At 40.7% G+C, this 14,678-nt stretch overlaps 1 protein-coding gene across 1 annotated transcript in view; it reads left to right on the plus strand.

The window, feature by feature from the left end:
* The first annotated feature begins 4,058 nt into the window (after positions 1–4,058).
* TSHR (thyroid stimulating hormone receptor) overlaps positions 4,059–14,678 on the plus strand; it is a 154,208-nt gene continuing 143,588 nt past the window's right edge. Inside the window, exons 1-2 of the mRNA XM_059915806.1 lie at positions 4,059–4,215; positions 4,528–4,849. Coding sequence (XP_059771789.1) covers positions 4,680–4,849 — 170 coding nt within the window. The 5' untranslated portion in view covers positions 4,059–4,215; positions 4,528–4,679. The remainder of the gene's footprint in view (positions 4,216–4,527; positions 4,850–14,678) is intronic.

The following is a 14,678-nucleotide window of genomic DNA, read 5'->3' on the forward strand; positions in this document are numbered from 1 at the left end:
GCTGCAGGTAGACTCTGATAACTTAAAGACATCCACTATAAACCCTAAAGCAGGCACTATAATAACCAAACAAAGAGTTATAGCTAAGAGTCAACAAAGAAGATGAAATGGAATCATAAAAACTCCTGAATTAATCCAAAGAGGTTAAAAAAAGAAAAGGAAAAAGGGATCAAAGAACAGATGGGATGAATAGAAAACCAGGAGCAAGATTACAGACTGAAACCTAATATCAATAATGGCATCAAATGTAAATGATCTATACAATCTAAATAAAAAGCAAAGATTGAAAGCAAAACCTGCTTTCAATCTGCTATTTATAAGAAATGGCACTTCAAATATAAGGATGCAAAGAGGTTGAAGTAAAAGTATAGAAAAAGAATAGCATGGTAACACTAATCAAAAGAAAGTTGGATTGTCTCTATAACATAAAAAAGTCAATTAAAGAGAAAAGGACATCACAAGAGATAAAAAAAGTACATTTAATAATGATAAAGGCATCAATTCACCAAGAAAATAAAAGAGTTGTAAATAGTTGTATATTTAATAGTAGAACTTCAAAACATATGACTCAAAAACTGATAGAAATACAATGGAAAAAAAGACAAATCCCCAATTATAGTAAAAAAATTTTAGTACCCATGTCTCAATAATTGACATAACAAGTAGACAGAAAAATCAGCAAAAATATAGATGACTTGAGCAACACTGTCAACAACTTGATCTGTTGTCATTTGTAGAACACATTCAGAATACACATTTTTTTCAAATACACACTGAACATTTGTCAAAATAGACCTTATTCTGAGTCTCACTAAATCTAAAAGTTCTCAAGTTATACAAACTATGTTCTCTCTCTACAGTGGAACAAATTTAGAAATCAATAACAGAATAATATGTGGAAAATCCCCCAATATTTGGAAACTAAATAACACACTTCTAAATGACCCAGAAATCAAAGAAGACATCAAAAAAGAAAATTAGAAAGTATTTTCAGCTGAATGAAAATAAAATTACAAGATATCAAAACCTATGAGATGTCTCTAAAGCAGTACTTACAGGGAAAATCTATAGCACTATACAATATTATTTTTTAAAAAGGTCTCAAATCAACGACCTCAGCCTTCACCATAAGAAACTAAGAAAAGAAGGGCAAATTAAACCCAACAGATGCAAAAGAAAGGAAATAATAAAGATCTGAGCAAGTATCAATGAAATAGAACATAGAAAAACAATAGAGAATCTATGAAACAAAAAGTTGCTTCTTTGAGAATATAAAATTGATAAACCTCTAGACATACTTATCAGGAAAGGAAGAGAGAAGACACAAATAGCAGTATCAGGTATGAGAGTGCTGACATTAGAACAGATTATACAATATGAAGAGGATAAGAGAATATTATGAACACATTTATGACAATAAGTTCAAAAATTTAGATAAAATGGACAAATTCTTTGTAAGACACAAACTGTTAAAGCTGCCTCAGGAAGAATTAGATACACTGAATAGCCCTACCACCTATTTTTAGAAATTTAATTCGAAGTTAAAAACCTTCCAACAAGTAAAACTCAATGTCCAGATAGCTTCACTGGTGAATTCTACCAAATAACTAAGAAAGAAGTAATATCGATTCTACACAAGCTTACACAAATTTGAAGAGGAGGGAATATTTTCTAACTTATTCTATGATGGCAGAATTAGCCTTATACAAAAACTAAACAAACACATTACAAAAAAGAAAATAACAGTTAACATCTATGCAAAACTCAAAACCAAATTTTAGAAAATTTAATCATAAAATAAATAAAAAACTTAATATGTCATGATCAAGTGGGGTTTATCCCTGGAATGCAAAATGGGTTTAACATTCAAAAATCCATCACTTTTATTCACCACATTAACAAACTAAAAAAGAAAAATGCTGACTCATCTTAACAGATGCAGAAAGAGCATTTGACAAAATCTAATACCTATTCCTGATTAAAAACTCTAAGAAAAGGAGAATAGAAGGAAAGTTTCTCAACCTGATAAAAAGCGTTTATGGAAACTGTATAGTTAACATCATATTTCATGATGAAAGAATGATTTCCCCCATATGATTAGAAACAAGATGATAACTGCCTTTAATCTTTCTACTCAAAATTGTACTGGGGTTTCTAGCCTGTGCAGTCCAATAAGAAAAAGAAATGAGAAGCATCCAGATTGGAAAAGAAGTAAACGATCTATACTCAGACAATACAACTCATCTATGTGGATAAATTGGATGGAATCTATGAAACAGCTTCTAGAACTAATAAGTGAATTTTGTGATATGGCAGCCAAGCTATCAGATAACTGCAGCCCTAGCCGTCATTTTGTTTGCAACCTCATGATAGACCTTAAGCCAGAGCATCCAGTTAGACCTCTCCCAAATTGCACCACAGAAACTCTGAGGTTTAAGCCAACATTTAACATTTTGGGGTTATTCATTGTGCTGCAACAGATAGCTAATATAGCCATTGCCTATTCATTCATTTAACATTTATTATTTCCTAACTCTGAGCTAGGCACTGTTCTTGGTGTTAGGGATACAGTGGCCAAAAAAAAAAAAAAAAAAAAAAAGCAAGGTTCCTGCTTTCATGGAGCTTATATTTTGATGGGGATGGGAGAGCAGCAAGAGACAGGCAATAAATGAGTAAACTAATTAATAATAATAACCAGAGATAAGTGCTTTGGTGAAGTAATATGATGGGGGGATCATTACTTGAGAAAGGTTTTTCCAGAGAAACTTACGATATTTAAACAACAACTTGAATGATGTGACAATCTGGGGACAAATTGTTCCAGGCATAGAGTTCAACAATAGCAAAGGCCCAGAGGTTATAATAAACTTGTCTCTTTCCAGGTCCAGTAAAGTGATGGTAAGGGCTGGATCTTGAAAAATAGGAATCAGCAAACTTGTCTTCTAGGTCAAATCCTGCCCGAGTCCTGTTCCAGTACAGCCTACTAGCTAAGAATGGCTTTTACATTTTTAGAGGGTTGTATGAAAAAGAAGGAGAAGAAGATGTGACAAAGATTCTACGTGGTCCACAAAGCCTAAAACATTTAGGTTCTTCACAGGAAACTTTCTTCACAGGAAAAGTTTACAGGCACCTATAGTAGGATTTCATTGGTTAGTATAAAGAATTTATACTTAATTTTCTTTAAAATTTTTTTTTATTTCTTCTTTTTATTGTGGAATAGTATTCCATTGTATGGATGTATGACTCTTTGTTTATCTATTACCTAGTGGAAGAACATTTGGGTGATTTCCAGTTTGGAGGGATTATGAACAAAGCCACTACAAAAATTGAAATACACATATTTAAAGTGCACAGTTTGATGGATTTTGGCAAATGCATACATCCACTTACGTCCAGTCTAATCAAGATGTAGAACATCTCTATCAATATAACCGCCATGAGTTCTCCGCTGTCCTTTTCCAGTCAATCTCCCCTAACCATTATTCTGATTTCCTTCGCCATAACTTTCCCCCGCCGTCCCAGAAGTTCATATAAATGGAACCATATAGCATGTGAGAAGATGCTATATGATGCTATACGCTCCTTTTACCCAAGAAGAATTAGTAAGCAATTGAAAGCTTTTGAGAGGGAAATTGGCACAATCTGATATTTATTTTAAATTATCTTCTTGGCTACTGTGTGAAGGATGATGAGTAGACAATAGTGTGCCCCTTAAGTATTCTTCTTCTTCCCATCTTCTGGGGGGATATATGGCTCGATAATATTCCTGGCCAGACCAGAATTTACACGTCGACTTCAACTCCGTATCGCAAAGCTGGATTCAAGAGTTCCATTCAAGGCACTCGAACAGTTTCTGCCGTTCCCGGTTCTCCCGGCAGGTGGCGCCAGAGCCCAGTTCCTGCCCTGCCTCGCCGAGTTCGCGCGCTGCAGTGAGAGCCGGACCCCGCCGAACGCCGCCAGACGGCTCCCCGCGGCGATTTCTGCGCTAGTGGCCGCGCGCCCCCAGCGGTCCGGGTTTGCGCTGAAGTTGTGGAGCCGTGAGGATCCCCCGTGGGTGTTGCGCCCCGGCCTCGGCCGCACCTCGGGCTGGCAAGCCACGTGTGCCCGCCTCGGACCCTCGGCAGAGGCGTCCTAGGCCAGGAGGAGCTGAAGTTCTGCGACAGCGGCGTCCGCCCCGGGACGGTCCTCTCCGCTGCAACTGTCTCTGGATAGAGGGTGCGTGCGGGTGGATCCCGACAGGCAGCGCTCTGGGGAGGCTACCCACCCATGGGAAGAGGTGGCCCGTTGGGTCTAGAGCCGAGGAAAGGAGGGGGCGTCTAAACTAGGCTTTGGAGGGAAGTAATGGGAGAGGCGCGTGAGGCAGGTTGGAGAGCGGAGGGCACAGCCCGGACCGGCGCTGATTGTCAGGGAACAGACGGAGCGGGCTGAGTGGCTTGGGGCGAGGAAAGTGAAGTAAGTAAGCTTGTTTGGGTGGAGGGTTGCCTAGGGAAACGGAGCACTTGAGAGCCTCTTCTTTCCCCTCTCCAGCCTCCTCTTCGGTGCTGAAGTCACGACCCCATCGATTTCTCCTTCCTCCCACCCCTCCCGCTCTCCTTCAGCCTGAGGGAACCCGAGGCGCAGAGGGCTGAGAATGAGGCGATAGAGGAGGATGGAGACATAGCCTTGGAGCCCCGAGGACAATGAGGCCGACGCCCCTGCTGCAGCTGGCGCTGCTTCTTGTCCTGCCCAGGAGCCTGAGGGGGAAAGGGTGTCCTTCTCCGCCCTGCAAATGCCACCAGGAGGACGACTTCAGAGTCACCTGCAAGGATATCCACCGCATCCCCAGCTTACCGCCCAGTACGCAGACCCTGTGAGTACCTGGGAGAGGAGAGGGGAGGACCCAGGGGCCAGAGTCAGCTGGGAAAGGTGGATGGAAGTGCACAAAGAGAGAGGGTTGAGAGGGTTGTGTGTGCGTGTGTGTGCGCGCGCGCGCGATGAGTAAAAACTCCATCGACCAAACGTGGGATTGCTGCCGCTCGAGTTACTCATAACACAGAAAAAGTTAACGAAATTTTAGTACAAGATGAAAAGTGAGAGTTGTTCTTTCTAAAGAGCTGCTGTTCTGCACTTTGCCTACTCCCAGCCCTGGCTGAATCTTAATTTTACTTAAGATGTAAATAAGATTAATAGCAACTCAAAACCGGATCCTTTTGATCTTATTTTGGGTGATGAAAATTGCAAAAAAAAAAAAAAAAGTGTTTCAACTTTTAATCTTTCTAGATGGGAAATTATCTTAGCAGGTCTCTTGGTTCATCAAACAGTTGACAAAAATTTAATCAGGGCTCTTTTAAAAGCACAGTCGTCCCTCCGTATGCCTGGGGGATTGGTTCCAGGACCCCTGTGTACACTAAAATCCGAGGTGCTCAAGTATAGCATTTGCATATCACCTATGCACATCCTCCTGTATACTTAGATCATCTCTAAATTACTTATAATACCTAATACAATGTAAATGCTATGTAAATAGTTGCCAGTGTGGGGCAAATCCAGGTTATGCTTTTTGGAACCTTCTGGAATTTTGTTCCCCCGAATATTTTCAATCCAGTGTTGGTTGAATCTGCAGATATGAAACCTGCCCAGATGGACGGTCAACTGAATATCCTTTATACTTTATCTGAAACTCACTTTGTATGAAGTATCTGAGTTACTTACTCAAATGTGAGATACCCACTGATGTAGTGCATCCAAAAATCTCCTTTGGGATTGGCATGGTAGAGGTATAAAGAGATGAAATTTCATAAAGTACATTTTTATCTGCGTGTTAAATGTTACCAGATTAGAAACTTGATGTTAAATGAGTTTTGTGTACGTCTGTTCCTTAACAGACATTGAAATCAACGATTGAAAGGATAATTGTAAACAAGGGAAGAAGGCTTTCTTGGGTGATTAGAAATAGAACAGTAGGAAAGAATAGTAAGACAATCTGGTTTTACTATTTACTTAACTGGTTAAACCCAGTTCAGGTACGAAAGCTCAGGTTATTAAAGAAAATGTAGGTAAATGAAAAGCAATGGTGAAGTTGTATTTAAGATTTCCTCAAGAATTCAGCTCATAGGGACATTCAACAGTGGGTTATGAATGTTTCGGACACAGGTGTGTATTTCTATGCTGCGATATCTCAGTTTCTTATCTCACCTGGATCAATTAGTGCAATAACATCCAGTGAATAACATTCATTCTTGGGCTTCCCTGGTGGCGCAGTGGTTAAGAATCCTCCTGCCAGTGTGGGGGACGCGGGTTCAAGCCCTGGTCCGGGAAGATCCCACATGCCACGGAGAAAGTAAGCCCGTGTGCCACAACTACTGAGCCTGTGCTCTAGAGCCTGAGAGCCACAACTACTGAGCCTGCGAGCCACAGCTACTGAAGCCTGCATGCTTAGAGCCCGTGCTCCTCAACAAGAGAAGCAATGCAGTGAGAAGCCCGCACATCAGAACGAAGAGCAGCCCCCGCTCTCTGCAACTAGAGAAAGCCTGCGTGCACCAACGAAGACCCAATGTAGCCAAAAATTAATTAATTAATTTATTTATTTATTTAAAAAAAAACATTCATTTTCCATGCTGCCACTACAGAATAAAATACGTCCTTATCCTCTTGATTAAACCCCTGCATTGACTCCCCATGTCTCCCATGATAAAACTCTTTTGTACAACCTACAAGATCCTTTAAGACCTAGCCCAGTCTTTCAAACCTCATGGCTCCTACTCTGTCACACTTTCCACTCCTACTGAACAGAATTTCTGGCACTTTCCCCAAAGTTCTTTGCTCTCACAACTAACTGCCTATGCCTTCCCTTCCACATTCTCTTCCCTCTGCCTAAAGCGACTTTTCCCTTTTCTTCATCTGGCTAATGCCTACTCCAAGAACCAGATTAGGTGTCAACTCCTTCAGGAAGCCTCTCCTGGCCCATGACCCCTAGGCTGGGTGAGCTGCCTTCTCCACAACATTCTGTGCATTAACCCTGTCCTAGCCCTTACACACAGCTTTTCTGTAACTTGTTATTTCTTTGAGTGCCTGTCTAAGCAGGACGTGAGCTTCTCTAACACAGGGACCCTGTCATTCAACCCTGGAACTACTTTGATGCTCAAAAAAAAGCTTGTTAGGTGAATGAAAGAACAAACAAATATGCTGGTCTCAGATTGTCTGCTGTGTGTGGGGAGAAAGGAGGCCAGAGACATCACGAGTTCAGAGACTTCTTTAAAGGGAGCAGAACTTCAACAGTCATTGAAGAGAAACGTGGCTCTGGCAGTGGAAGGGAAGTTGGAATCATTCTGTGTATGGTTCCACCAAGTGACGAGGAGACAGGTAATGTCAGAGAAAGCAATGAAATCAGAGTCAGGATACACATCTCTTCCTCCCTCTCTCACTAACTGTGAAATTAGGTGAGATAATTTGTGTGGCAGGACCCAAGTCTCCTTCAGGGTAAAAGGGAGGGTTCCATTAGGGTCTTTCTGATGCCTGTGATGCAATGAGAATAGTCTGAGGGAATCCACTGAATCACTGGATAAAGGCAGCAGTGGGGAGACTCTGACCTTGAAAACAGTGGGAAGGTGGGGGGAGGGAGGGCAGGAGGGGAGCTATGCTGAAGAATGAAGTTAACCTGAGATAGAGAAGAGAAAATTGATGAAAAGTATAGGTTAAAGAGCATGCTAATTTGAACGATGACCACAACCCTGGGCAAAAGTAGCAGAATGATTTTCAAATCTTTTGGGGGCAGTAGAACTCTTCTGTGAAAGGAAAGCTTATGAGAGAAGTCAAATATGTAAAGCTAACAATCATACTGTGCTTATTCCTGTTCTCAGTACTTTATACCAACTCACCCATTGAATCCTCACAAAATCCAATCGAGTAGACGATTTTATCACTCTCATTTTATAGATGAGAAAACTGAGGCACAACAGAAGTGAAGCTATTTGCTTAATGTCACACAGCTTGTAAGTGGTACTGCCAGGATGTGAAATACCGCAGAGCTGCACCCTGAACCCCCTGCTTTCAGAGGAAAATGGGTCTCACCCTGCCAGCTCTTGCCCAGTACGGTCGTGAGGCTTTGGAGAAAAAAGTTTGAAAGCTAGTGATGTCCAATAAGCCACAGATAACCTTGGGGGCTATTGTCCCTAGAAATACGCAGTAACTCAGAAAATGGGAGGTTAAGAGGAAAATAAAACAAGGAAAGAAAGAAGGAGGGAAAGAAGAAATTGGGAGGGAGGATTGGGACAGACGGAGGAAAAGAAAGACTATATCTATCGTACAAGGCCTTCCCTGCTGGAGCAAACCAGATCCTTGTCATTAAAAACTCGTTCTGAGCGGTAACCCCTTTTCCAAATACAGATGCTGTTTAACCATTGCCTAGCCATTTTACAAATTACTATGGTGCAATTTTCCCTAACCCTTACCTTCTATCCACATAGTATGGTGCTGAAAGGTAAAGAGATTGCCTCTTTCTTCACCACCCATACACCTGTCACATGGGCTGGGTGGGAGTTATACTGTTTATGGTTCCCACTGAAACAGTGGTTCTGAATCTTTTCTTCCACTTCCCCCCTCCAAATGGGCATGATACACTCTCTTTATAACAGTGGTTCTAACTAGGTGAGAAGTGAGGGAGAGCTGGTATCCCTACTCCCCGGTGGAACATTCTAGAATCTTTGATATACAGGTAGTCTGAAAAAATTGCTCCTTCCAATTGAGAATTACTGATTTAAGGGAACGTTAATGAAGCAAGAAGAATAAAGTTAAAAATTTAAGTTTTCATGTATAATTATAGATCATATTACCTTAACACCAAGGATAACAAGATTGACCCATCACTCTCATTCAGAGAGTTGCCATTTGCTACTTCTGTGTATAAGAGACCATCCCTTCTCTGAATGAGGAGGTGGATGAGGTTAGACGGCTGTTCTGGATTTGTGTGGATTCTTCCTCAAGAAAGTGCTGCCTTACCTCGCCTTGTCCTTTTAACCCACCTGCTTTTAGTTTTATGATGGTGACAATCATTGCCTCCACCCCCTCCATCCCCCGCCTTCCAGGGTCTAGGGCTTCAGTGAAGTAGTGGTTTGTCCATCACGCACTTGTGTGGCTTCAGAAATGTTTCTGAAGGAGTTGTAGCTATTGTTTTCGGGTTCTGGATTTTACTTCAGTTTTTAGTCATTTGCATTCTGTATCTGTGTCTCTAATTGATGGCCTGTCCTGGTGTCTTCTAAACTGAAGATGGTAACTCACCATCTTCAGGATTTTTGCCTTATCTGTGTTCTACCTGTGCTATTATGTACTCAATATTTTTAGGTTGACTCACTTCTTTAACTAAAAGAAATCTGTTTAGAAGGCTTATATTTGACTATAAATGGAAAATTAGCATGCCTTGCTCTAAATAGGAGGTAACTGGAAAACTAAATACAATTAAAACATAAATGTAATTCTATTCTAGCTCGAGACTATTGTCTGTGAATGTTCTGAGCCTGAGGCTGCCTTCTCTTTGTCATAAAGCAAGTTTAATAAGTGTTCAAGAAATATCAAAGAGATATCAATCCACCAATCCTTGCTGGTATCAGAAGGATCGAAGGACAATGGAAAAGGGAATCACTTTCTCACTGTGTGATTCAATATTATTTAATGCCATGTGGGCATTCCACCTAAAATAATCTCAAGTATCTCCAAATCACACCTGTTTTACACTTAGGGAAATGTGGATTAATTCTACATTTCGCAATTACTTCAGTTACAATTAGCGGTCATAACCTGAATAACATTTGGCTTCAACCTAAAGAGAAGCCCTCTGTTTCAGCACCCACATGCTGCCCAAACATGGACCAATACTTTGTGTCTTATAAAGGCAGCTTCACTTCACACTTCCAGGCTCCGTGATTTATTCTCTGTTATTCTGTGTGAGTATGTGTGTGTGTATATCAGTCAAGGTTTTCATTGTTAAGTAACAGAAAACCCGCTGTGTCTAGCTTAAGGAGAAAAGAAATATTTTGAAAGAATTACATATAATTTACAGAATCATTGTAGAACCAGGCTTTGAAAACAGGCCAAGGCCCACGGCACGCAGGAAGTTGGAACCACCGCCAGCCATCTGGTTGGAACAACTCCATGGACAATACCACGATCACAGCCACTGGACATCTGTGGTGCTGGGCACCCAGTTGTATAGCTGCTGGACTATCTGTGTGCTGCCATAAGTAATTTCTCAATTGTCCCTGCCTCTTTGAATCACCAGCCGGAGAATGATATCCTATGTGAGAGCATCTGATTATCTGGTGTAGGTTACCTGCTGTGTCCTAGCTGCTGGGGGTAGGAAGAGGGAAGAGGTCTCCCTCTATCATTTTTGGTGTCAGCAGTAGGAGATGCAGAACAGTGTCCTTCTAATATTACACACAATGGGGAATTTCCCACCAAAGAGGGGCCAAATGCCCTCCACATGGCTCATCACTTCTTTCATTCTGCAAATGTTTATTAAGCACTGGCTATATTCCAGACACTGTGCTAAGCTCTGGATTTGGTGGAGAACGATGCCAATGTGTCCCTGTCCTCAGGGATCTCACAGTCTAGTGTGGAAGCTGAATATTAATCCAATAATCACATAAACGTAATTAGAATTGTGTAAGTGTGCTGAGAGTATACTTGGTGGAAATGGGCGGGGGGGGCTAACTTTGGGGTTCAAAGAAGTCTTTGAGCTGTATCCTGAACCAGTAGAATTTGGGTATAAGCGTTTCATGGAGGGTGAGGAAGCATTGTTCCAGGAGATGGAACTGCTCGTTTGAAGAACTTTGGAGAATTCTAACTTAAATGCTGAAGGGTTTGATTAATTCACTTGAGACAAAGATATTGATGGGCAACAAAATATGTACTACACACTTTCTTCATAATACAATACAGGTCAAAGTGAATTCTGATGTCAGTGGGGGCAGCTTTTGTGTCCAAAGAAGACTTTTGAGGGTAACTGATTTTAAAAACAAATATTTGACTCATTAAAGTAATAAATGTAAAACCTAGGGGTTTTTTTTTTTGAGTTTTCCATGTATTTATTATTTTATTTGTAAATCTAATTGTAACAATTACTTTAAGGAAGATTTTATAATTTAATAATATCTTAATAAGTACTTTAATAAAATAGTAAGTAGTTTAAATGAATACAAATGTATTCTTTTAAAGCATGTGAATATTTGACAAAACTTTCCAAATACTTGGAAAATTCTAGAAAGTCTATTTAATTAAACTTTATAAGTACCGGGAATCCTAAGTTTTTGGACATCCCAGTGCTCTTTATGGGGCAGGAGAATAAAGTGGTTAAGAGCACACTCTCTGGAGTGAGGTCATCTGGGTTGAATGGCTTGCTGTACTGTTTCCTAGGTATGCTTTTGAGAATGTAGGAGAGAAAAAAATTTCCCCCTACCCTTCTAAGTTCTCAGCTGGGGCCTCTGTAACAGTAACAGATTAACAAAAGAAAAGCATACAAATTTGTTTACTATAAGTTTTACATGACATGACACAGAGCTTTCATAAGGAAATGAAGACCCCAAGAAGCTATTATACCTGAGCATCTTTATGCTGGTTTTGATGAAGCGTGGCGAGCCATGCAACAATATGACAAGACAAAAAAGGGTGTGAGCTAAGTGTAATAAAGGGGCAAACAGCAAAGTCTGTTCATTCAGGCTCCTCTTGCCTTCCCTCTGTCTGTGGAGATACGGATGCTCCTTCCCTCCGGGTATAGGGAGGGCACCTCTCACAAGAGGGTCTTGTGACCTGCTTTTGGGGAAGGTCAGAAAGTCCTGCCTGCACATGCTGTTTCTCAAATTCCTTAAAATACTCAATATGCCAAAGTTCTGTATTTGGGGGTAGCCTGTCCTAAACCCCATCAGGAACACTGCCTGATTGTTCTGTGCCTCAGTTTCTTCATCTATAAAATAAGGATAAAAATAGTACCTGCCTCATTGGATTGCTGGGAGGTGTGAATGACCTAACACCGTTAAAGAATAATTTTCAAAGGCAGGTAAAATTATGACTCTCCTACAGCTGTAAATTGAACACATTGAAGATTGTATTTAACTCATTGCAGTGTATTAGTTTCCTAAGACTGCCATAACAGAGTATCACAAACTGAGGAGCTTACCATAACAGAAATGTATTCTCTCATGGTTCTGGAAGGTAAGTAAGAAATCAAGGTGTTAACACGGCTATGTTCCTCTGAAAGCTCTAGGGAAGAATCCTTCCTGCCTTTTCCAGCTCCTGATGGCCATGGGAATCCTTGGTGTTCCTTGGCTTGTAGCTGCAGGATGCCAATCTCTGTCTCTTTATTGATGTGGCCTTCTCTCTGTGTGTCTTTGTCTCTGTGTGTCCTTTCCTCATCTTATCACAATCCCAGTCATTGGGTTTAGGGCTCACCCTACTCCAGGATGACCTCAGCTTAACTAATTATATCTACCGACACCCTATTTCCAAATAAGGTCAGATACTCAGGTTCCAGGTAGACATGAGTTTTGCGGGGACACTAGTCAACCCACTACAAGGAGAAAACTGGTAAGATGTTGCAATCAGCTTAAAGGAGAGTCCACAAAATCAGCACTTTTATAGATGTGGAATACCGAAGTGAACATGCTGATGGAGGCAAAACTAACTTCTTTCGTGTGGGGAAGAGTGGGCAGAGTCAACTGAAGCTCTCACAGGACAGAATTTGCGTGTCCGCAGACAAAATTGTTTTGCCTTGTTGTCAGTCATCTACAACCTACAGAGCTGTAAAGTAGCTCTTGTTGAATCAGACTCAATCTTGGAAGAATGTGCTCTAAATCAATGCATAGTTTTCCACTGAAGCACGATTTTGCCCCTACAATGTGTATAAAATGCTTAGAACAGTTACTGGCTCACAGTAGACATTTACAAGTAAACGCAGTAAAAAATAATTTTCTTTTCAACTTAAATCACAGGTTGAAATAAATTACTCAATTATTCATTTTAAATTGGAGTTTCAAGGGCAACCTATTAGATATTCCAACAGGCCAAGTTTAAATAAGACAAAGACCGAACATACCAAATATGTATTGACTATTCTTAAACTCAACACAAACATATTGATACTGTGGATCTGATTTAGCCTCTCATTTCTATTCTTAATTCTAAAATTTCCCAGGCTAAAAGATGTCTATTCAGTAAGCAAGTTGGTCTTCCTCCTCTAACGAACTCTGGTTTTTAAGGAACCATCCACAGGCTTCCTCAGTTCCTTGTAATTAGGGTTGCCCTATCTGAAAGGAACCTTCTCTTGCACCTGTTGTCCAGGTGTAATTAATAGCATTCCTTTCATTCTCAAAGGTGTCCCCATTTGGAGGATAAATTACTAATAGAACATAAAGTCTAGAGGCCCGTAGGACATATGGGGACATTCTTAGCCTTGTTTATTGTCACCGTAACTGGGAGACAATAACTTAAAATGGGTTGGTCTCTCAATACCCCCTCAAAATCTGCAGTCCCCACATAGTTAGGTAGCTAACTTCCTTCACTGCTTCAGTTGATTTTGTGTTTCTTTGGATCTCTTAAGATACTGAAAGTGTCTTCCCTTCTTGCTTACTGTAGGAGCCTCCGAACCTGTCCCGTCTTCCACCCCTGCCCTCCACAGTCTGTTCACACAGCAGCCAAAGAGAGCTTTTAAGATGTAGGTCAGGTCATGTCCCTCCTCTACTCAGGAACTTCCAGCAGGGTTCCTAGTTATCTCAAGATAAAAACCAAAGTCCTTACAGTTTTGGCCCAAAAGGCACTATGTGATTCAGACCTTCTTTACTTTTCCAATTTTATTTCTTATTACTTTCACTCGTAATCCAGCTTTCACTCCATTGGCCTCCTTGTTGTTCCTCACATTTGTCAGGATTTACACATTTGGTCCTTCCCTGCGTCTCAAACATTATTTTCCCAGACATCCCCATGGTTAATTCCTGCACCTCCTTCAAGTTTCTGTTCAGATGTTACCTTCTCAATAAGGCTTTCCTAATCACTCCATTTAAAATTTAACACTCCTGCTTTAAAACATTTTTTAATCCGTAGCACTTGTCACCTTCCAGTGTCTAAGTAATTTGCTTGTTTTTATGTTTCTTGTTTATGTCTTTCTCCACAAGAATATAATCTCCACAAGGGCAAGGTTTTTGTTTTGTTTGTTGTTGTTGTTGTTATTGTTTGTTTTATTCAGTTATGTATCCCCAGTGTCCAGAAAAGGCCTGGTATATAATCGATAGTCAGTGAGTATTTGTTTAATAGATGAATAAACGCATGAATGAATGTCTCCAGAGGCACTCTAATGTTATCCCATTGGGTTCTTTGCACCCTTTTATAATTCTTTTTCAGAGTCCTTTAGTTTTATTGCCCTGTTAAGATGGATGGAATTCTGCTTTGTTTCGTATTTTTCCTGGCTATCTGGGACACTAGTTCTTTAGATACTGAAGTGACATCCACATCTCTCATTGTTTGTTCATATTACTAAAGACCTGTTGATGATGATCCTTTGAACTGCCACCCCCAAGAAATTAACTCTCCCAGTGCTTTCTAAACTTCCCAAATGTAGGGCTCCTCAGCAAGAGGAAGTGGAGCAGGGCCCCTGGGATAGCTGGGACACTCAGAAGGAATCCAGGGCAAGCAGGACATTCCTTTGAAGTCTTTGGTTT

Source organism: Balaenoptera ricei, chromosome 2 (genome assembly GCF_028023285.1).
Source record: "Balaenoptera ricei isolate mBalRic1 chromosome 2, mBalRic1.hap2, whole genome shotgun sequence".
Classification (NCBI taxonomy): Eukaryota; Metazoa; Chordata; class Mammalia; order Artiodactyla; family Balaenopteridae; genus Balaenoptera; species Balaenoptera ricei.